Here is a 23,879-nt window from a genome sequence, read left to right as displayed (position 1 = left end):
TACACCTGGAATGCTTAACTATATTTGAAAGTGAATACTCACGTTAATAATCTAAATGTGATACCTTATTTTTATGACTGGCATTATTAACACTGATTAGATATGATGGTAACCTATGTAATCACATGAAAATTTCATGCACAATTTCGGTGATGCCACAGATGATGCTGAAGTACTTGATTATTTAGCCACCCAAAAGCCAAGTAACTGAATTTGGCTACATACTATACCAGGACTAAAGCTAAACTCTGGCACATCTCTAACTTGATATGTTTTATTTCTTGACCTGGATAGTTACATATTTATAAGTTATAATTACTCATTAACATGTCCATGTATTTCTGTACTTTTCTGTATACAGATTTCACAGTAGAAATTTTCTTATATTGATATTAACTCAGATTTGATGAAAGACATAAATGTGCAAATTCAGAAAGCACCTAAATCCTAAACATAAAAAGAAATACATATTTAGAAGTATAATAAAAACTGCAAATCTCCAAAGATAAAAATACTTCTTTTATTTTTTAAGTATCTTAAAACAGTCCAACAGAAGTCAATTCTAAATCCACAGTTCTGAAGACATGTTGCAGAAAGTTAAAATAATTATACTTTGAAGGAATGTTGAGATGCAAGAAAAAAAAAGGTGAGCCTCCCAAAAAGATAAACATATGGGTAAACCCAAACATTAATTATATAAAATATTAATAATACTGAACTTGGAGCTGATATAAAGAACTAGAGGAACTTGATTAAAATTAATATATTTTAACATCTTTGTGTTGTTTGGGAAAAGGGTACAGATATTTACCATCTTTAGATGTTAAGTTTGTTAAATTTTTAAGGGTAATGAGAAACTTAGGATGTTTAAATTTCAAATCAGTAGAAGGAAAGTATAAAATAGAAAATTCAACCAATTCAAAAAGAAGACAGGAAAGGAATAAGGATGGGAAAGAAGCATAGAAAGCATAGAAAAAGAAAGAGAAAGTACAAAATAAAATGGGAAAAATAAATCCAAACAGACTTGTACTTCTGCACTGTGGTGAGACAGACAATCTTAAGAGTTCTCCCTACAAAATATTAGATTCTGGAGAAAACAGACTTGTTAATTCATCACTGAGTTGTACTATATAAGGGAAATTTCTAGGCCCCACCCCTCTACACTCACACAGAGGGGAAAAAAAAAATGAGCTGAAACAAAAGCAGGAAAGGAGCAGGAAGTATGGGCAAGAAGCAAACCTGAAAGGTGGAGTTCACCCTAAAGGCAAATGCAGATAGCAGCCTGCAGCCGACCTCTGGAGATAAAATCTTCGGATAGTGTAGCAAGGTTAGGGAGCTGAAAATAAGACAAAGACAACTGCATTCAGCCAAAAACGCTGAAGGGGATACAGTGGAGCCAGTGGGTTGGTACTGCCTCACTGGAAGCAAACCAAATCATATCTGAAGGGAAGCATACCCAAGTTAGGTCTTTTGTCTTCCCACAGATTACGCTCAGCCGTGCACTAAAGAAAACAAGTCAAAACGGTACACAACAAATCCAAAACTTCAGACTTCTAAGTCTTAAAATATTGAAATGATAAGAAAGAGAATGTGAAATATTTATAAAAATTATAAAATTAGAAATGGACTTACAAAAGACTAATGAATAAACAGGAGAATCAGAAAAATACTCAAATGAAAAATGTAATTACTGAAAATTAAAACCATTATTAATGTTTTAAATAGATCAGACACTGCTGAAAAATTAATCAGTAAATAAGAAACAGGCTGATGAAATTAACCAAAATGCAGCAAAGATAAACAAGATGATGAAAAATACGAGAGAGCAAGGGACATGAAAGATAAGAGTAAAAAATTCCACCTTTGTGCAGAGTCCCAAAAGAATAGAGAAGCAACATTTGAAGAGCTAGTGGTTAAAAATTCTACAGAACTAAAATGAACTGAAAGATACATGAAGCCAGCCTATGCCAAGAATAAATAAAAATAAACTCACATCTCCAAACATTACAGTGTACCTGTGGAACATCTAAGAGGGGAAAAAAAGATTTTATTAAAAGTAGAGATAAAAGATAATATGTCAGATGCTGAGGTACAAAGATGTTGAAAGACTAACTTGAGGCCACAGACTAAGCAGCAGAGTTGGTGATATACCTCTTTTACTCACTTCAGAAAATACACTTTTAACTACTACTTTATGTTCTCTTTTTAAACTGACCCAAACTGTTTAATTTTCTTAAACTTTTTTTTTAACTTTCCAGTTGTCCAATGATTTCTGGCTGAAATAATTACAAGGATTCTTAGAAAATTTTAAAACATGTATTATATGAAAAAGTAATATACGCTTCCCTACGAGTTTAACAACTTTACCAGAATACTACATGTAAAAAATTTTATAGTCGTTGATCCAGAGCGCTAAATATTTACGTGGTGAATAATTTCTGATATTCTTGCTCCAAGTTATTGTCTTTGATAACCCCAAACTCCCTGTTAAAAATCCTTGTTAGGGAATTTTCACATTTCAAGAAATCTAAAACTAAAAGTTCTTACCTAAATGAAACTTTAAGCTGCTTTCATTCGTGTTTGTATACTTTTATTTTTATTATCTTTTCTTTAGATTACATCCCGGAAGGATATAAACTTGAGAAAATGCCTCCAAATCAGTGCTAAGGGATATTTTGGTGTGTTCTAGAAACATTCTCTGTGCCCACAATCTTGTATCTGATGTTTAATGCAGCAGGCAAAAGGCAAACGCAACAACAAAAGGAGAAAGAGGATACCCATCAATTTAGTAACTGTGTGTATTTGTTGTGGGTATGACATCCTTAATCTCATCTCTAAATCTTCGTCTACAAAAACGTAGAGGAGATTCAAAACCATCTAACCCACTGCTTTTAGACCCTGCAGACTGGCCAGAGGAAATGGACTTCTTCTATTACCTTACATTCTTAAAGACCTATCACTTTGAATTCTGGTGTCATCCTTCCCTTAATTGACCTGTATGGAGAGGTCTTTCTAGTTCCTTACAACATATACATTCCTGCCTAAGTCCCCACTGGACCCCTGCCACACAATTTATTCATTCAGTATTTACTGAGCAACTCTGTGTGCCAGGCATTATGGTAGGTTCTAGGTGTATTAAGAAGCATTAATTGAAAACACACTGCTTCAGCATTAAAAAAAAAATCAACTTATCAAATGTACATAGTACTTTAGTCAAAGACATATACATTTTTAATAGGTTAGTTGGCAGTAGAATTCCCCATGGCTATTTCCTAAAGGAGTGAATTTCTTGAGCAATTCTGTATTTCATAGAAAAAAAACCTGTTCTTTGCTATAGCATAGCAATGATTTGGCCATTTTATTTTTTATATACAGGCATATATATCTTCCTCCCAGTGTTTCCACAATTTATGGAAAATGTACTAACACTGACCATGATACTCTTTTTATTCAAAAGCAATATAAAATAGCTTTAGAAATATGAGGAAGGTAATAGTTTACATTATTTCTTGTTATATTTTTATGCTTTGTGCCAGAATTTACTTCCCATAACTGTGCTTGATATGGAACATTTTATATTGTATTTCTACATTATTGAAAGTATCTATTAGTGTTCAATTTAAAAGAGCTTAATAAACTGCTAATCTGAGAACAATGGTCTTTCCCTTTTTTCTGAACATGCTTATTTATGTAGTGTGGAAATCTGATCCTGTTCTCTTCCAATCAGCCAACAGTTCTTTTTGTACCTCTTCTGGTAGTTCATAGAAAACTTCGGGATCAATGTCAGAAGGAAAAGTAATTTTCTCATCAGTAGAATCTTGCTCTCTATTTTCTGTAAGTCCTTCATGATGAGAGACTGTTGCCAGCGGTTGCTTATGGCTATCTGTAATGCGGTTTTTGGAGAAAAGTTGCTCACTCTGCAAATTTGGAAATGAATGGAAAACAGATACAGCAGGGTTTGTATTTGAAAAGTGGAATCCTTGAGATTCTTTCGGTCCTTGACTCATTCGTTCATCTTTTAAGCTACTGTCTAAATAATGTGAATAATCCTTTGGGCTAGACAGGTAAGAGGAACTACTGCTACTTACACCTGATGTTCCTGGTTCACAGGGAGATACAGAGGATATCTGTTTGCTATTGGATAAACGCTCTCTAGGATTTAAAGAGCCATCTTGCATTTGTTTTGTAGAAAAAAAAGATAATATTCCTCTAGAAGCATGTAATGGACAACTCGAACTTCCTTTCCCTTGAACTTTTTCTTTAGATTTCCCAGAAAGGATTTCTTCTTGAATATCTACTGGAAGCTGCTTAAAGACTTCTTGGTCAATACCCTCAGGAAGTGACAAGAGTGGGAATTCATTACTGTCTTTTTCTCTAGAAAACTTTGTAGTATCTGGTGGAGATTCCCCAGTTCTTGTACTCTCAATTCTTCCAGTTGGTAGAAAATCCCAATTTGTTTCTTTGTCTTTGGAAAAATCCTCCATATGAGTGTCTTTCATTTTCTAGAACATAAAGATAACAGAATAATTTAGATACCTGATACCCTTTAAATATACATGCTGCTGAAGTGTGACTATAGCAATTATCCAACCAACATGATTCTATCTGGCTCATAACCGCAATCCTTCTGGCAGGTTCCAAACAACTAGAAATGATTAATCCACCAAAATCCGTCACACTATCGTGTGGATCTTTACTCACTATTCCAGGAAGAGGATTTCTTCCTAGACAGTACTGAGCCAGAATATGTATCCAGAGGCCTCGAAAGGATCTTAACAATCATGTATTCAAATTTCCAATTCTGTGAATAAAAGAATGGTGGCCTATAAAAGTAAACAATTTACCAAGGGTATCTAAAATACATGTATATGCACAGATAGCATCAAGGGCTGGTTTTCTAGAATTCCCTACTTTGAATTGTAACATTTAACTGAAAGAAAAAAATACTTTTATGACAAAAATCCAATATCATTGTAAGATCTAACACTCTTTCATATTTACATGAAATACAAATTTTAAAATGCCTTCCATCTTAATTTGCATAATTTTTTCACTTATATTTTCCCTTCAGTTTGAAGCACCACAAAAATATATAGACAGTCAAATACAATTCAGGAAACATCAACACAATAGTAACTTCAAAAAAGTAAAAGGAGAAGAGTTTGGGGCCACTGTATCTATTGAACACCTACTGTATGCCAGACATATCCAAGGTACTTTCACTTATGTTTACCTCTCTAATACTACTGTGAATATAAGACCTTTAATTCTCATTCTACAAATTAATTAAAAAGAAAGAAGTGAACATCTTTAAAAATTTCAGTTAATAAATAGAATAATTTAAAAAGTAACTTGAGGAGGGCACTAATTGATTATTCCCATAACACTATTCTGTTCTCATTTTAAGTTTCAATGTAAATGAAAATATTACCAAAATTATATTGACTGATTATAACAATAAAAATAAAATAATAAAAACATTTTAAATTAAGAATTAATTGTAGGCATAAAAATTTAGTAAAAGATTATTTTTTAAAGCATTCCACACTTAGTAAAAAATAGTTTGCCAAGTGGCCATAAATACAGCATTTTGTTTTAGTATTTGAAAATATGACTGGCCTCTGTCTCTCTATTACCATACTCTTAATTTCTACAATTGTAAAATGAACAGCCATCATCTATCAATACAGCTACCAGAATTCAGTATAATTTCAAAACCAAGAAAATTTAAATACTTCAACAAAAACACTGGGGGGAGGGGTTGCTGGTAGCTTATGTATAAATTAACACACAACAAAATTTGATTTCCAGCATTTGAAAATATTTTCTTAGGAGCTAATCATCATATTCCTATATACTGTTATAAAATGTTTACAGAGAACTCCATAAAGGTTTTCTCTTTTATCCAGTGATGCTTATGTTTCCTTCTTAGATCACAGTACAATGTACTTAGCAGTAGTAACCATAATATGAAAGGTACTATGTACAAGTCAGTCATTCAAACCTTATCACCCAAAAGAATCTCTAAATTATATCAGTTAAACACAAACTTATATTTGTAATTTAACCATACAAATCCAGTGATAATGTACTTACAAAACTACGCTTGCCAGAGCGTGAAGTTGTTGATAGTGATGGTGTTAAGTAATAATCAATAGTCCCTTTCTTTGCAGTATTTAATGCTTTAAGGTTACAGAAGCACACACTTAAAAGGGTAAGATGAAATGGCATCTTCACATTCACCATATTTCGAAACAGTTTCATAAGTATATCAACCATTGGGGTCATCACATCATAATTTCCTAAATAAAGTGTTCAGAAGACAATATATAAACATATTATATCATAATTAATATTAAGAGATTAATGTACTTTATATTGCTTAGATTAAGAAATTAAAATCCTAAATGGTATCACTGGGACAACTTGACATGTACTGAATGAACCAGGACATCTCAGCATCAGTACTAAGTGCTAAATGAGTTTTCAGATTTGAAATACAGGACTTTAAGTTATGGAAGAACGCTGAGGTCAGAAAAATCTCCCCATAAAGCTATAATACAACTGAAGAAAATGGTAAAAATAAATAACCATTTTGAGATTCTGGAATGAATCAAAGGCAAATAAAGTGAGAAGCACTGATTTATGAAAAGCTGCTAGAACTTAGGTAATAAAGTGAGGACAGCAGCCGTACTGGCTGGAGTCGTTTCTCCCATTTACCCAGTGCAGTTGGCTCAGTCATTTTACCAGGGTGAGGCTGGCTGTGAAAACCAGCATCTTTGCTGCCAGAAAGGACTGACCTGATTTGAGGCAGAGAACAAAAGCCCACACCCAGCAGTGTTGCCAGAAAAATGAACAAACTTGGTAGGAAACAAGTGAAATCGCATAGCTGTGGAGCCCAGGGTTGCAGCTGTGGCTGGGATGAGTGAAAGATCAGTGGACCGGCCATGAGTTTAACCAGGAGACCTGGGAATGAGAGACTCACGGAGGGCCCACATAAGCCCTCCTCAGCACCCACGCCGACTGAGAGGCTGCACGCACAGAGAGGGCCCAGGCTCCCCACACGTCTCCAACTAGAAAGGCAACAAGCATACCAGGGGCGTGCAAGAGGGCCCAGCAGAAAACAAAAGCCAAGCAGACTTGAAAATGGCCTAAATTTTGAAAGTGCTCTTCAACCCATGTATGTATCTGCTAACGGAGATGAAAGCCTTCCAGGCTGCAGCATCTGAGCAAACCTTTGACCAATTATTGTCTAACCACCAAACCGTGCAGACACAGGGGAAACCTCCTAAGGAAGCCAAAATAAAAATTTTTAATTTAAATTAAAAAAAAAAAAAAGCTGAGCAGAGAAATCACGAGAAACATATCACAGGGGAGGTAGATTTTGCATCTTAAGTACAGACAAGTTACAAAGAAAAGAGGAAAAAAAGCCCATAGGGAAAAAGTCCAAATCCAGAGTTGCTACAATACAAGGTTTTCTAGTGAAAATTCCTAACAGAACAAACGTATTTAATAGCTCACTAACACCCTGTGAAGACTACCCATCTTTGGATCGTATTTCTAACTCAAAGTCTGTTTTATTAAGAGTTCAACCTGCTAACTAAGTTATCAGAAAATTAGCCCATTACCTGTCCCTAACTTCTGAATCACGTGGGATGGAATAGGGCACTGCCGACTCTCACGGCTACAGTGCTTCTCAGATGAATACCGACGGATTATTAACCTTACTGTATGTGGCTTCCTTCCATCTTGGCAGACTCTAAAAATAAAGAGAAAGAGGAAACAAGGAATTAGAAAAAATATTATCTAAAGATTTTTCTAAATGGTCTAATATACCTCATTTATCTGAAGGTGCAAGATTTAGTAACTAACAATTATAAAGACAGCTGATAACTAGGCAGTAAAGGTCCCTGAACAGCCCAAGTAAATTTCACAAAGTCTAGGCACTAAAGGTCTTAACTTTTAAATGTAAGCTCTCAGGCCTCACTCAGAATTGAGTGCTATCAGAAAAAGAACAGAAATAAGATATAATTATAACAAGTCATTTTATATTCCAAATTCAAATCATAACTAAAAGCAACATTTTAAAATCAGGAAATTTAAGAACCTGAGAATCATTCACTGACAGAAGCAAATATATAAAAAATGACATTTTTACACAAAAAAATTACCAAAAAAATTTAATGAGATTATTTTTGTCAAAAAGCACACCCCTCAAATAGATCCAAAGGAGTCAGTAGTATCACCATTATATGGCATATCACAGCAATAATGTGAAAGATCAATTATATACTATATTTAGGAAGTTAAGAAAATGTCCATGCATCTTAAAAAGCATTCCAGCCAAATGGTCTTAGTTTGGGTGTTGAAAACAAAAACAGAAAATTCACTTAAAAAGTAGAAAATGTAATTAGTAGAGAAAATAAATGTCACCAAAGAATAACATTTTCCTTCCTATATGTATGGCTATGGATTAAAAAATCACAAACATAAAATACAAATATTATTAAACATACTCAAATTGATTTTGAATTATAAAATATAATTTTATAGTAAATAACTATTTTCTCATTGCTTTATCACAAAACCTGTTGACTCCTGCTTTGCTAAGATAATAAAATATCTTAAATGGTTCCTGTAAACATGTTACTAGTTTAAATATCCTCCAGTTAAACTTGTTCTATTAAGTTAATACTCAATTCAAAGAGTGTGATTTGGTTCCTATAACTAATTAAAACATACTAGAAAAAGGTTATACTCGAAGCAATCTTAAAACCAGTGCCTAGAGAATGGATTAAAAAGTATATGATTTTATACCTCTTACATACCTATAGTATTAATCATCATATGCTCTAGATCATTCACACATACACAATTATTCTTTTTGCCAGTCACTTAGACGGTATTAAATATCTCAGTCACTAAATAAGGGGCCACTGTGTGGAAGAGGGAATGGCAAGCAGAGATAAGGAGAAATGGCTAATAGTTGGTATTTCACAGGTTTTAGAGCATCTAGCCTCATTTCTGGGTTGATTCTTCAAATAAGAGAACCTATAAAACAAACTTCTCATGGTTTCTCCATGTGCAGAACTGTTTCCAATGGCCAGGCATTCACAGTAGTCTTACATTTAGCTGAAGCAAAGCAAATGACCCAGTTTCACTAGCATACTCCCAGGCCCAGGCTGAGTCATATCACTGAAGCTGGGTCATAGAGCCAGCCAGCTGCATGCAGCAAACGGTGAGCTGCATGGTGCTGCTCAACACATGAGAACCGCCACAAATGTGACGGCAAAGTTGTAGGAAATTTCACTTCATCAGTTTTCTGAAAGCTGGAGTCATCCAAAAACCATTTTCTCTAGTCACAGTAGCCATCCTAACATCACTGCAGAAGCACACCTACCCAAAACTGTTAGACCTCTGACACCTGGGAAATAGATACAGGGTGGCAAAGGAGCATCGGAAACCTAAAGGTCTTGTTCAGTTTATGCAATGCTGTTCGTATACCCTTAAACCGCAACTGACACCCTTCAAGTACTTACAGACCACTAAGCCTGCACATAGCCACAGTCACTCACTGCTCACACAGTCCCATTTAGCCATTCCATTCATTGGCTCCATTTTCTTTCATAGTCTGAGGCACAGGACATAAAAGGGTTCTTCTCCTTTTTCCATCACTGTTGCTCTTAATAATTTCCTTCCCTCAACCATCATGAATTTATAGATGTAGAAATTCTGGAGGTACCCATGAAACTCCCTTTGGTAACAATCAGCAGTTTAAGAACTGCAGTCAACCATAATGTTATGAAAATTAAGACTAGTGGAGATAGATGAATTAAATTTAGTTAAGAGCATCTGTCACTATCTTTGCTATTCTCTATGAAGTAGAGAAGTTCAGTGAGAAATCATCTATCTTTAGATGTTTAGTCTCCAGTTAAACAGTAAGTTCCGAAACAGAGCAGCAAGTATTCCTTCCATGTACTATAAACAATCTGTAAGATGACATGCAAAATGCAAAAATCACCTGTTTAAAAGACTAGCAAGTAGTTCTTCAATCTTATTTTTAGCTTCAATTTCTGATGAACATTTTTTAAGTGAATCTTCTTCACTAAAGGACTACCAAAGAAGCACAAACAAGGATTATTATAAACCCAAATAAGCATATCCAATTATCAGTGTTTATGTCAAATAAATATTCAGCAGCCTTTACTAACTCACCTCTTGTGCTTAGTTTGAGCCATTTAGTTCACTTTTATATTAAATCTTTTTATCTGCAAGTTATTGCACTCCACTAGAAAGTACACTGGAAGTCAAGAAAATTACAAAGCTCTAGTATCAACTCCAAGCTTTACTGTGAGATTACAGTGAGGCTCTTAATCCCCTAGGACTTGAATCTGAGCTTCACCTTGGGCAAGTGATTTAATCTTTCTAAAGTACAGTATCTTCATCTTAAAAAAAAAAAAATAACAGGAGGAAGAGGGAATGAGGGAGGGAAAAAATTTTAACAAATGACAGTACTACCTACCTGGAAGGTTTGTTTTGAAGATTTAATGGGATAATTTGTATAAAGCACTTAGTAAAGTGCCTGTCACACAGGAAAAAGTCACTCAGTGTTACCTGGATGATTACACCTTTCTTCATTTCCTAAATCATTACACTAATCCAAAAATAAGATTTTTAAAAATTAAAACGTTTTGCCTCCTATATAATTAAGTGGCATTCAATCAAAGTGGCTAACTTGAGATTTAAATACTAACTCTTAGAGTCAGTGTAAGACTATTTATTAATCTAACACAATGAATAGCATTCTCATAGGGAAGGGAACATGTACTAACCTAATAAGCAAACTAGAATAGACAGAGCAGAGCAGTAAAACTAGAAATCTTTATCTCAAATAATGTGACAACCAGTACTCAATCAAAATAAATACCACCATCATGTACCTGAGGTGGCCCTGAGGGCGTCACAGGAGAGTGGTCCTCTCCAAGACTGAGCTTCTGGATACGCTGAGCAACTGAAATTCCTAATTCCTTTTCTAATATTTTGGATGAAAAAGTCTGAAGATCACGCACATTACTGATACCCAGTGCTTCCAGACGTTTGGCAGTTTTATACCCAATACCTGAGCAAAAAGAGATGCACGTGGTGTTACAGTAGCTTTTCTCCTTAAAACTGGCTAATTAAAATATTATATATTATATAGATACATCAACCACATCTTTTGATAGCATAATTGATATTTTGCTAAGATTAAACTTTATGAAAAATTTGGTTATTCTGCTGCTCAAGGCCTCTGAGTTATGAACCATCTTGAAAACCTACCAACTCTAGTATAATATAGTGAACAGACAACCAATAAATGCTGTCTTGATAAAATGAAATTTTTACCATTTGTTATATAACATTGCAGAAGTACTGAAGTTATTATTCATGTAAAGAAAGACTGTCACTAGAGCAATTAAAATTAATTACCATGTGCTAATGATTAGCTAACATGACAGATTCCTATATACAATACTACACATTTATATCTGGAGACAGTAACCATCCCAAATACAACTTCAAGCCAGAAGAAGAACAAACAAATCTTCTCATTAGCAAAACTCCTATCACAAAGTTCTTACGCTACAACTCAGCCACACGTTATCACAGGAAAATTGCTCAGGCAATTTAGTGCCCCTTTACTCCTTTCATTTAAAAAAAATAATTCTACAGTTGTCTGTTTGCCTTGCACAGTAAAAGAATCAAAGGCAATGGGTGTGTAGGGGGATTATTAAGTGAAGTGACAGACATTTTCACAACTGAAAAAAAAGGGCTGGTAATTTGGCAATAAGAAAAGAGAAAGTCTGTAAAAAAACGAAAACAAGAATTCGAGTAAAGCCGAGTAATACACAGTCCTCAATTTATTATAACTTGACATAGTGATTATTCTTCAGAATGCAGATTCAGAGTCATCCAAAAACCTTTAACTTAACTATTATACCAAATTAAGGAAGGCAAGGCAGTGTTTAACACATTTTGGAATCCAAACATGGGTTACATGGGTTAAAAAAGTAAAGTCATGACATCTAAACATTAAGCTTCAGTTGTCTTAGAAATTCACTTCCCCAGAACCCTATTATAACATCTTAATCCCCAGCAACGCCACAGAAGTGAAGTTTAACATAGCCATTATTGATGGTCTATGAAAACATAAGTATTTGGCCTTCAAAGATACAAACTTGCCCCATGACCTGAATAGGCCACAGAACCCCTCAAGAAAATCAGTTTTTTCATCTTTAAAATAAAAAGTTGATGTAGATGTTTTGGAAGGCCCTTTGTCACCCTAATGTTTTATATATAATCCCAAAACAGAATTAGTGTAAGACCAACTCCCCTCTCTAGACCTGATGTACAGTCTAAGAGCATGAACCAGAGACTAACAATAAAGGACCGTGTGTTTCCAGGTTATAACATTCATGATCATGTTCAAACTACACAAAAGCAGGTGAGACTATAAAAGCACTTTCATATATTTCCTCATATAGATTCCTTTCAGAAAACATCAGCTTTTTGGGTTTTTATCAGGAGCCAAGTACACAGACTCAAAGAATTAATTACGTGTATCTGTAGTTTTTAAACTTAAAGAAATACAATAAAACCAAATATATTTGTCTTACCAGGGATTTCCTTTATGTGGTTCAAACTATGAATGAGATCTTGAGAACTTTCAGGTAATAAGACTGTTTGTTGATTTGGTTTAAAGACACCAGAAACTAATTTTGCCAGTAATTTATTAGAAGCCACTCCAGCGCAGCCAGTGAGACCCAGCTGAATGTACATGGCTTCCCGCATCTCTGCTGCAATCTGAGATCCAACCAGCAGTCTGACGTGCAAGAGGTCACGCAGGTTTACAGCTATAAAAACAGCCAATTTGGTTAAAAGCCACCATCAAAAGTTTTAATTTTCCTTTTCACAAATGAGTTGTAAAAAGATAAAAGGCATAATTTTCACCCAACTCCACCCCTCAGCATCACGATCCTGCCACCCACTTAACTCATCTCTTTGGGTCTTCACAGGAATTCTGTGAAGTAACTACTGCAAATGGTTTCCAAGGACCTGTGACAGTCAGTGCACACTGGCAGCGCTTAATGATTAACAGATTACGAAAGCTGATCTCTCATAAAAAACTCCTATTGGCATTAGTAGAATTTTTATTTATGTTTACCTGCAAGTAATCATAAAAATGAAAGTATTACATTAATGAGAAAACATTACAGCTTTAAAGAGCTGAATCTAAACTTTACACACTAGTGTTATGTGCTACTGAAAACAATTTTGGATTTGTATATAGTTTAAGAGAACTTTTATTAAAAATGTAGGGAAATTATGCAGAAACAAATTTTCTTAGGTATGAAAATGATATTAGAGTTATGTAAGACAGCTGTTAACTCAGGAGTATTTATTTACATTTGAAGTGTCATGACATCTGTAATTTACTTTCTTTTTTTTTAAATGAAATATAGTCAGTATACAATGTGTCAATTTCTGGTGTACAGCATAATAGTTCAGTCATACATATACATACATATATTCATTTTCATGTTCTTTTCCATTATAGGTTACTACAAGATATTGAATATAGTTCCCCGTGCTATACAGTATAAACTTGTTTATCTAATTTATATATATTAGTTACTATCTGCTAATCCCAAACACCTAATTTATCCCTCCCTACTCCACTGTCCCTTTGATAACCCTAAGTTTGTTTTCTATGTCTGTGAGTCTGTTTCTGTTTTGTAAATAAGTTCATTTGTCTTTTTTTTTAGATTCCACATATGAGTGATATCATATGGTACTTTTCTTTCTTTCTGGCTTACTTCACTAGAATGACAATTTCCAGGTCCATCCATGTTGCTGCAAATGGCATTATTTTATTCTTTTTTATGGCTTAGTAGTATTCCATGGTAGAAATATACATCTTTATCCAGTCATCTGTCAATGGACATTTAGGTTGTTTCCATGTCTTGGCTATTGTAAATAGTGCTGCTATGAACACTGGGGTCCATGTATCTTTATGAATTAAAGTTCCCTCTGGATATATGCCCAGGAGTGGGATTGCTGGATCATATGGTAAGTCTATTTTAAGTTTTTTGAGAAATCTCCATACTATTTTCCATATTGCCTGTACCAAATTACATTCCCACCAGCAGTGTAGGAGGGTCCCCTTTTCTCTACACCCTCTCCACCATTTATCATTAGTGGACTTTTGAATGATGGCCATTCTGACAGGTGTGAGGTGATACTCATTGTAGTTTTGATTTGCATTTCTCTGACAATTAGCAATTTTTCATGTGCCTACTGGTCATTTGTATGTCTGCATTGGAAAATTGCTTATTTAGGTCTTCTGCCCATTTTTGGATTGGGTTGTTTGCTTTTTATTACTAAGTTGTATGAGCTGTTTATATATTCTGGAAATTAAGCTCCTGTCAGTCTCATCATTTGCAAATATTTTCTCCCATTCCGTAGGTTGTCTTTTTGTTTTCTTATGGTTTCCTTTGCTGTGCAAAAGCTTGGAAGTTTAATTAGGTCCCATTGTTTATTTTTGCTTTTATTTCTATTGCCTGGGTAGGCTGCTCTAGGAGAACACTGCTGAGATGTATGTGAAATAATGTTTTGCCTATGTTTTCTTCTAAGAGGTTTATAGTGTCTTGTCTTATGTTTAAGTCTTTAAGCCATTCTGAGTTTATTTTTATGTATGGTGTTGGTGGTTTGAAGTGTCATGATATCTGTAATTTACTTTCAAATAGCTCATCAATCTATCAACCAAATCTATAAACAGAGCAAGATAAAGCAAATGTGGCAAAATGACAACAACACGTGAATCTACAAGGAGGGGCATAAAGACTGTTCTCACTGTACCGTTCTGTCAACTTTTCTGCAGGTTTGAAAAAAAATTTTTTTAATTTTATGGGAAGGAGAAAGATTTCATAAAGAATTAGATGTTTTAGGATGTAAAAGCTAGCTCTCTATAATATGTTCTAGCCAACAGAATCCAAGTTTGCTTTAAAAATTATACAGAAACGTATTTGGAACCTTATTACTACCTAGACCTTGAAAGTGACAAAGGAGCCACAGGTAAAAAGACACATGAAAAGCTTCATATCTTCTTCTAAGAGAGAACTGTAGCTCTATCCTTTTCTTCTTAATATCAGGGAAGTGGAGAGTGACTGAAGATTGATGACACCAGCTCTCAAAAAAGGGGGTAAGAGGAAGCATGTGCTGGCTGAGACCAAGGTGCAGGTAGGTCAGGGCAAGTCTTACACAAAAGCAGAGTAGCTTGCCTCTCTTGCTAAGAGTTGGCAAAAATAATTGAACTGATAAAAATGACTGAGCTTGCAAAAGATGGCAGGTAGGCCTGGACAAGCTTCCACAAGGGGTAACTTGGGAAGTTAGAAGGCAAAGCGGGGCCTTGGTGCTTTGGGGGAATAGAAGGGAACAAGTGAAAGAGGCAACAAAGGCAAATTTAGTCTACCTAAAAGTTTGCTTAAAAATGGTTTTAGGAGAATAAAAAATTACTCTAAAAAGCCAATTCCTGTAACTTCAGGATCACCTAAAGAAGTATGACACTTTTGAAAATACCATTTTTAAAAATGGTAACACAGGACTGTGTCAGAGAAATGAGAAGTGCACAAAGCACAGAGCTACATGTCATCAAAATCTCATTTTCTGCCTATTTACTATGGAAAAGCACTATCTAATTTTTGTTCTCTTAGATTACCAAAGTATGGCTATACCACCAACAAAAGCCATAAAACTTTCAGAAAGACACTGTCACCACATTGAACTGATTGAACATTAAGAAATGTAGATATTTCTAGTTACTAAATAGAATGAATAAGAACCCACTTACCCTGATTATTGTACACATGACCAGACACAGTCAGTGCTGCAAGCTCGTCACTTTGAAGCTGCTGTAGTCTCTTCCCCACCATTTCTGTGAGATCCACAAAATTTTCATCGAACCCAAGTCTCTCAACAACTGGACTAAATTCTTCCAATAACTCTAAATTAAAATAATATTGGAGCAGAGATGTAACTGATTATAACTAGAATAGATTTAACTCTTTTATATTTAAAAAATAACAAAATATGTTAAAGATTTTACATATATTCACAGTTCCACAATATCTTTAATAAGGTCTTCAGTTAACTGGGATTTTTTTTTTCTGCATCACATTCTGAGTAAAGGCAGTATTTTCCAACAAAATAAGTCCAATAATAACATTTCCTGGGCAGATACTCATCACAATATATTTAGCTCCATCTCCTACACCTGTAATTTTTTTAGCTGTAGTACATTAAATATCAAAGCCGTAGGTCAAAGAAGAAATTATAGTCTGCTTAGAAAAGTGAAAACAAGTAATATATTCTAGCTATATTCTTCACGATAATTTTTAAGAGGCAAAACAAAATAAAATTTTAAATTTCCAATTAATACTGAGTCAAAAAGAAAAGTCATTTAATTTTCAAAATACATTACAATGCAGTATTTTGATTTGTCACCCTTCAGCTCATTCCTTACGGGCAGAGATAGACCATGACTTACATGTATTTGAATGTCCAGCATCAAGCACAGTACCTAGTTCTTAAGTCAAATGTTTACTAAATTAAACTGAACCAAAATTTGAAATAAGTTCAAAAAGACTTATCAATTCTCATTTTTAGGATTAAAAGTAGTAACTTTGAAATCACTGAGAAAAATTCTCACTTCTCTCTGAATCACCTATTGATACTAGCTGGATGGCAGAGAACAAATTATTAGCCTCATTATATAAAAATGCATAGGTTCTTAAAGTCTTATGATATGAAAGCTCAGAAACCAAAGACCTATGTCATTCCACAGAGGTGACTTTTTTACACAAATACTAGAAATACGTTCTGTTTTATTGATGCCAACACTGACAACACCAGGGGAAAACAATAAATATAACAACTTGATCTGGTAACCACCAGAAAATCACTTCCGACCCTCCTAGACAAAACCATTTATCTACTCTGAGGAATACTGAGTGTGTCCGACAACATAAAAGGATCCTTTTGAATTTCCCTCATCAATTTCTATTTTTTTTCCCCAAAAGTATATACCTGATATCCAGCAGTAACAGATAGAAAATAAAAGTTTATCAAAACAATACTATATAATAAAAATAAAGGACAAGGTTTTAAGTACTAAGCTGAAAAGCAAGTTAAATAGAGAATCACGTACAAAGCTGGTGGATCACTGAATAGTGATTGATCCTATTGGTTCTATTACTAGGTCACAGGAATAAATCACTTATCCCACTCCCAAAGTTAACCTCTTTTTGTCAACGTCATAATCAAGATGCATTTATTAAACATATGATTACACAAGGCCAAAGAGAGGAGTCTGTAATTAGAGAAAAAAGCTATCTAGACAAAAATGTATATATACTGTAGAAAATATGAAATAGTAAGGTTATACATCATAAACAGGTCTGAGATAAATGCAGCTTAGTATCAGAAAACTCGATACACGTTTCTGCATCTTGCCTTTTATTCACTTAACGACAAGACATATTTCTATGAGTCAAATAGTACAGCACCAAAGCTATTCTTTTTAATGGCCATATAATAGTCCATCCTAGAGAAGTCGGTTTATTTAGCCATTCTCATCCTGATGAGCATTTGTTTTCATTCCATGCTAAAATTATGAACCATGCTACAATTAACATTTTCCTACATATCTCATTATTTTATTTCTATTAGATAAACCCTCAGCAGTGATACTACTGGGTTAAAGAATATAGTATGTATCTTTAATTTCAAAAAATGTTTCCAGATTGCTTAAAAAAGGCTGTAATACTTTGTTTCTACTTTTTCTCACATTCTTAATTTTTTTACAAGTATGATGGATGTAAAAATAATTCAGATTTCCTTAGTGCTAATGAATTTGAGCATTCTTTTTCTATATTGTTGGACATTGGGTTTGCTCTTTTTGTCAACTGCCTACTCATATCCTTTGTCCATTTCTCCTGAATTTCTTTTTCTTGGTAATTGTCAAGAACTTCTGGATACTTAACTGCTACAAATAACAAAAGAACAAATAAACATAATAGCAAAAATATAAATAAAAAGCTGATTCTTATACATTTTAAAATTGTATCTACTTGCCACATGCCAGTACAAATGTGGTTTCACTTTTCCTGTAATTTACTAAAACACTAAGATTCAAACCTGAACCTTAGTAAGGGGGAGTTTATCTGTCATGCTAAAATATATAGAAAATCTTAGAAAATATTAATATACCCATTATCTTTGCTAATAGTTCCTAACCAGTTTTTAATTATGTTAAACATTACTGAAGCCTCTCTCAACAACCATTAGTGCATTAGAGTACAGCATATTTCTTCATAATTCATTTAAACTTGACATTTAAATTAAAAATTTAAAATATCTGGTTTTCTTTGGTATATCTTCTCCCATTTTCTCCTTTAAATTTTTAAAATATTTTCTCATATTTATAAAAACACCAGTCATTACAGAGTTCAAATTCCAACTATACATTTTTTGTCACCATTATTCATATTAAGTCATCCTCATGTAAATGTTTTTTTAAAGTGGGAAAGACCAAAGTAAAAAGGAACTAACTTACGGCATTTTATATTTATTAAAAGATTCATGTAGTTAACAAGCACCCTATATAAAAATTAATGCTGAAACTACATTGCCCATAATCTGTACCTGTAACCTTATATGACATCTCTCTGTAACGAGTCAAGTCTTCTCCATTAATCAATACTAGCTGTGGACACTTTTCTTTAGCATCTCTGACATTCATAAGTTTCTTAACTCCAAGCTTCCTAGCTTCATAGTTGCAGGTAACCACCAAATATTTCTGCTGAACCCCTGTAAAAAAAAATAAAATGTTTTATGGAAAAACTGAACAGGATTGAAGAAACATCTTAAAATATAATTTACCAATTCCATATTATAAATGTAAGCTGTAATGCAATCTGTTTAGATAAGAATAAAAAGCTCTCAGTTAAAAAAAAATAGCCTCTACTCATAAAAGTCCTGTGAAGTACGGTTTAACAAAAACGACCATAAACCAACAGTTCTAGGGAGTCTTCAGCAAAAAGGCACAAATAAAATTCTTCTAGGGTTTTTTTTCCAGACAGTAGAAAACCAAACTAAGTTATACTAAATTAACTCTATATAACTTTATATATAACTGTAGACCATCTTTTACCAAAAAAAAAAAAAAAAGCAGATGAAAATAACTGAGTACAATTAACTGGTGGCTGCTTGACATCCTCCCTTATCTTCTGAGTAACTTTCTAAAGAATTTCAAGCAAGGTTCTGTTACAGCTGCCAACCTACAGCAGTTATTAGGGATCTCCCCCAGTAAACGTTCTAATTACTGAACTGTTCTTCACAGTAATCTGCAGAAAAGATTAGACAGTGGGGTGGAATGAAGAGCCCCCTATCAGAAAGGATTAAACTATGATCATGCACAGACTTTAAAACTTCTAGTTTACTGGTGGCTTAAAACTGCTAAAATTATTTGCTTTTCTCTTTACACAAGTTGACTACTTGTTTACCACGATTAAAGTAACATTCACCTAAAATATGTAAAACACAAACATGTAGAGGGAAAGAAAAGGTTATGTCCATTCCCCTAATGTAAGACATTTTGTTTCTAAAATTTTGATATTATAAACCAGGCAAAGAAACATTATTTCATTATTTTTGATATGTTTATGCCCAAAAATAGAATCACTGGGTCAAAAGTAATAATTTATGATTCATCAGTTAACTATATAAAAAATCAGATTAGTAACTTCAACTGAAAAAAAGTCTTTTAACACAGAATTATAAGGACTCAGCACTATGTCACCAGCCCAAGTACTCATTTGTTTGCTAAGTACAAATGAAAGACTATTTTCACTTTCTCCTAGAAACTTTCAGCATCACATCCCTCACATCCTGGTAATCATTCATTCCTGCATCTTAATTACACAATACCTTTTTATTAAGCATTATTTACAGAGCACCTTGTTACAATGCTACTAATTACAAATACCTTTAGGAGAAAATTTAGGTCCCCTTATCCTCACTCCTTGACACCCTTAGGAAATTTTAAAGATCCCAGACTGACCTTGGCAAAACTAGTAATCAGTCATCCCTTTGTTCTTTAATAAATCAGCTTGGTTGGGTTGAATTAGGATTTATCAGAACCAAAGTAGACATCAGAGCAGCAGGTGAATAAAATTGCTCTTTATGCTTATATTAAAAGATAAATCCTTACTACATGCATAAAAGAAACTTTCATAAATTTACTTTTCCAGTTTAAGATATAAGAAGAAATGTTAAAATAAGCCAACTTAATAGTAAGTAAATCCTCAATGTAAAATTTCTCTTTGCCTTTTATTTTAAAAGGTACTTACGTTTTTTATGGAAAGCTTGTACTATATGCCTTAATATTTTAGGTTCTGTTCAAAATTCAACTGTTTTGTCAGATGTTACGCAACAATTCAAGAGTTATGGGGAGAACAGATGAAATTTTCCATTAAAATTAATACAAGAGGATGTTCTTGAAGTAAGGTGGTGGTAAAATTTCAAACACTGAGAAAACGACTAAATGTTTATTATGTTCTTTCTGTTCACTTATTTGGCTGGCTCTACCCACCGTGTCACATTCACCATTTGTTAAACGAGGCTTATAAAGTTAACACCTGGTAGTGAAGCAAAGATAATTGTCTATAAAGCATCACAAAACTGCTTCCAACATTTACTAATATGATTAATAAATCAGAATATAATAAACATAATAATGAATCCTATTATACAATGAAAATAGTATCAAAGTCCAGAATTACCTAAAGGTTTGTCCTTTAGTTCTGGATTTGAGATCATTTCTACTTGTGCATAAAAGCAATCCAGATCCACGTGTACTATGACTCTAGATGAAGAACTTCCTGCGGGTACCACTTGATCATGAACTGTAGCAAATTATGCAAAGAAATACAAAAATACTTTCAGGCTGCTTATCATCTCTGAGCAATTGCCAGATCCCTGAAACATGGTAACTGAGAAAGAATACAGAGTAATTTTTAAAGTTTTTCCTGGGTTTATTACATGTGTCAAAGAATCTGAAAATTAGACATGAGAAACTCCATCTACAGTAGGGTCTTCGGTCTGGTTTACTTAGCATTTCTTTGTTTACTGTTTTTTTTTTGTTTGTTTGTTTGTTTTTTCAGAATAGTAATAAAGTTTAGGGGGAAAAATTTTTAACAATAAGGGAAGATGCAAGGGGTAATCCTACCATTTGGAAGTTTATAGTAAAATTTAGAGTAAATTGGAAGGAGTAGAAAAGTTTAAACACTGATTTTCAACCAACGTAATTATTCTAAGTGGCGTGTCCTTAAATTGAAAAAGTAATCTGAAATACAACACGCAGAAGACGGAACCTATGGTTCCCAGTGTACTATATTTAGCTCCCATACGAGATCAGGATTATCTGGTTCAATGCTGAATACCCAATACCTAAAACAGAACTTGGCATATACTAGACTACCAATAAATACTTGCTAAATTTAAAGATCGAGTAAGTATCTCTTGGATTTTAAAAAGCCAGTTCATGTCTTGGGGGAGAGGGTAGACGGGTAAGACAGAGGAGATTCCTGCTCTTAACACCAATTACAAATAAGGTAGGCTAAATGCAATGTGCTATTCTGGTTTGGATCCTGGAGCAGGAAAAAAAAAATTGCGGAAAAAAAATTGGTAAAATCTGAATAAAGCTTGTCCTTTAATCGTTATTATGCCAATGTTAACTTCTTAGTTTCGACACATGTTCCATGGTGATGTAAGATACTTTTCATCTCTCCGTAAGTCTAAAATTATTTCAAAATTTAGAAGTTTTTAAAAGGAGGTGGGGTGTGGAAGCAGGGAAGGAGAGCCCTGGCCCCAGGTCCCGGGGTTGAAGCGGTACAATGCAGGGCCCAGAGGCTAGAAGAGGGTCACCGGAGAGGCGGCCACTGCAGACGTGCCTCGTCCTCGGTTCCGATAAGACCCATCGCTTCCCGTCCGGGCTGAGGCCGGGCCCAACCTCCGCCAAGTGGGCGCTTCCGCAACCATTAGGCGCCCGGTTACCTCTTCGGCTTTCACTGGGCTGTTTGAGGGATTATAAATGCACCCTTCACAAACAAACTGACGCGCCCACCCACTCCTACTGGGCAAATCCACCCCTTCCGGGGTCTTCGCTTAAAAACACCAGGCTTCGAGGGCAGCTCTCTCGGCGGAGCCGGGAAAACGAAAGGACCCGCGAGGGGCGGGGACGGTCGCACCCCAACGGCCGCCGCCGCCGCTGCCGCCCCGGGCGTCCGCCCGCCCCGCCCCGTCCCGCCCTGCTCATTTACTCCAAGGGAGGCCGCCGGGTTCCTCAAGCCCCCGCGCACCCGGCGAGCCGCCGGCCACCCCCGCCTCCGCCCGTTCCATAGCTGGAGCCGCGTCCTCTTCCTCGTCGCGGCCGCCTTCCGGCTCGGGCTCCACCCCCCGCTTCTCCATCCCGCGGCGGCGGCCAACCGCAGCGCAGCTTCCGGCCGCTTCCGCTTGGTCTCCAGGGAAGCTGCTCCGGGCTTCGGGCCTCGCGCCTGCGCAGTCCGGGCCGCCCCGCCCGCGGCCGGGAGGTACGCGCCGTCTGGGAATCCTGCAACCCACGTGCGGAGGTTCTCTTCGCCCAGGCGGGGCAGGGAACGAGGAGCTGTTGTCCCAACAGCTCATTTTTTATCTTGAGGTCTTCAATTAATCTCACACCACAAATGTTCACCTTTCACCTTTACTCAGAAGGCCGCCTGTTCTCCTGATCAACTGGTAGCAAAATCGTTCCCTTAGACGCTGAATGATTTGTGGGAGTGAGGGAAAGGATAGAAATTAGTGTAAGAGCAAAGCGACCGTGGAAACTAGTATGATTAGCAAGTACGTTAAAGTTTGCTGCATTTTGTTTGTTTGTTGTTTGATTCAAAGAGACTATGACAGATTGGACCCGTGAATTTTTAATCGTCTAAATTGAATAGTATTTTGATACATGAGCTTGGGAGTCAGGTAAAATCTCCAATGCTAACTGTGACTTTGGGCAGGTTAAATAACGGCTCCGAGCCTGTTTCTTCACTGTAAAAAAAAAAAAAGAGAGAGAGAGAGGGAGAGAGAAAGGAAAAAGGAAGGAAGGAAGGAAAAATTGTGTTGAGTGTCTTCAGATTAAATGAGTGAATGAGAAGTAACATACGCTTTAATACTCCGGTGTTTATTAAACACCAGGTACATGGAAAGATCAAAGGTGCTCAGTAAGTGTTCATTTTCTTTTGTCTTCTGTTGAGATGCCTTGCGTGCCTCTGTGTGTGTGTGTGTGTGTGTGTGTGTGTGTGTGTGTGTGTGTGTATTTCTTCCAATAGAGAAAATTTAGAAATTTCTCTGTGTCTGTATATATATATATATATATATTTTTTTTTCACACAAATATTTTGGGTTTTATGCAGGATTCTGCTCTTACGAAATGGACAGGAAAACTTTGGGAAACCCATTAAAGCACATGCTGATGCTTCTGTAAAGAAGGAATACAGGCAGAGCTGGGACTCAGTGATTTGGAGACCAAGTCTTCCTCTGAGTATTTTACTCTTGGACCTGTTCCCTGGAAGTCTCCAGTCTAAAATCTAAAACGCCAATTTAAAGCTATGCTGCTTTCTTTGTGAATGCTGTTAGGAAAATTTTGATAAAGTGCTTTTGAATTAAGTGTCTCTTTGGCTGTCATCAAGGGTTCAATTACTTGTAGACAACTAAGGTGTTTTGGTTTAATTCCCCGATGTTGAGAATGATACAAACCA

At 35.3% G+C, this 23,879-nt stretch overlaps 1 protein-coding gene across 3 annotated transcripts; it reads right to left on the bottom strand.

Moving 5' to 3' along the window:
* Positions 1-501: 501 nt before the first annotated feature.
* On the bottom strand, positions 502-22,566 carry POLI (DNA polymerase iota). 3 transcript variants are annotated; one of them, XR_004133388.2, is made up of 11 exons: positions 22,419-22,566; positions 20,880-21,002; positions 18,742-18,906; positions 15,890-16,042; positions 12,657-12,893; positions 10,941-11,119; positions 10,022-10,113; positions 7,629-7,759; positions 6,097-6,302; positions 1,994-4,502; positions 502-1,336 (listed from the first exon to the last, which is right to left on the bottom strand). XR_004133388.2 is itself a non-coding variant. In XM_031441884.2 (10 exons), exons 1-10 carry the CDS (start codon positions 22,564-22,566, stop codon positions 3,687-3,689), a joined length of 2,250 nt encoding a protein of 749 aa, XP_031297744.1. In that variant the 3' UTR covers positions 502-3,686. The 3 variants fall into 3 exon arrangements, 2 of the variants coding, with proteins under 2 accessions (XP_031297744.1, XP_064336421.1); XM_031441884.2 differs by having other exon boundaries at positions 502-4,502; XM_064480351.1 differs by having other exon boundaries at positions 502-4,502; positions 22,458-22,566.
* Positions 22,567-23,879: the final 1,313 nt, after the last annotated feature.

Source organism: Camelus dromedarius, chromosome 28 (assembly GCF_036321535.1).
Source record: "Camelus dromedarius isolate mCamDro1 chromosome 28, mCamDro1.pat, whole genome shotgun sequence".
NCBI lineage: Eukaryota > Metazoa > Chordata > Mammalia > Artiodactyla > Camelidae > Camelus > Camelus dromedarius.
Note: the sequence above shows the minus strand (reverse complement) of the source record. Positions and strands in the feature narration are given on the sequence as shown.

Coding starts and splice junctions, on each gene's coding strand:
- POLI (XM_031441884.2), bottom strand. CDS start 22,566: ATGGAGAAGCGGGGGGTGGAGCCCGAGCCGGAAGGCGGCCGCGACGAG. Junction 12,894..15,889: donor TCATGTGTACAATAATCAGG/GTAAGTGGGTTC, acceptor CTGTTTTTATAG/CTGTAAACCTGCGTGACCTC. Junction 11,120..12,656: donor CCACATAAAGGAAATCCCTG/GTAAGACAAATA, acceptor CTTTTTGCTCAG/GTATTGGGTATAAAACTGCC.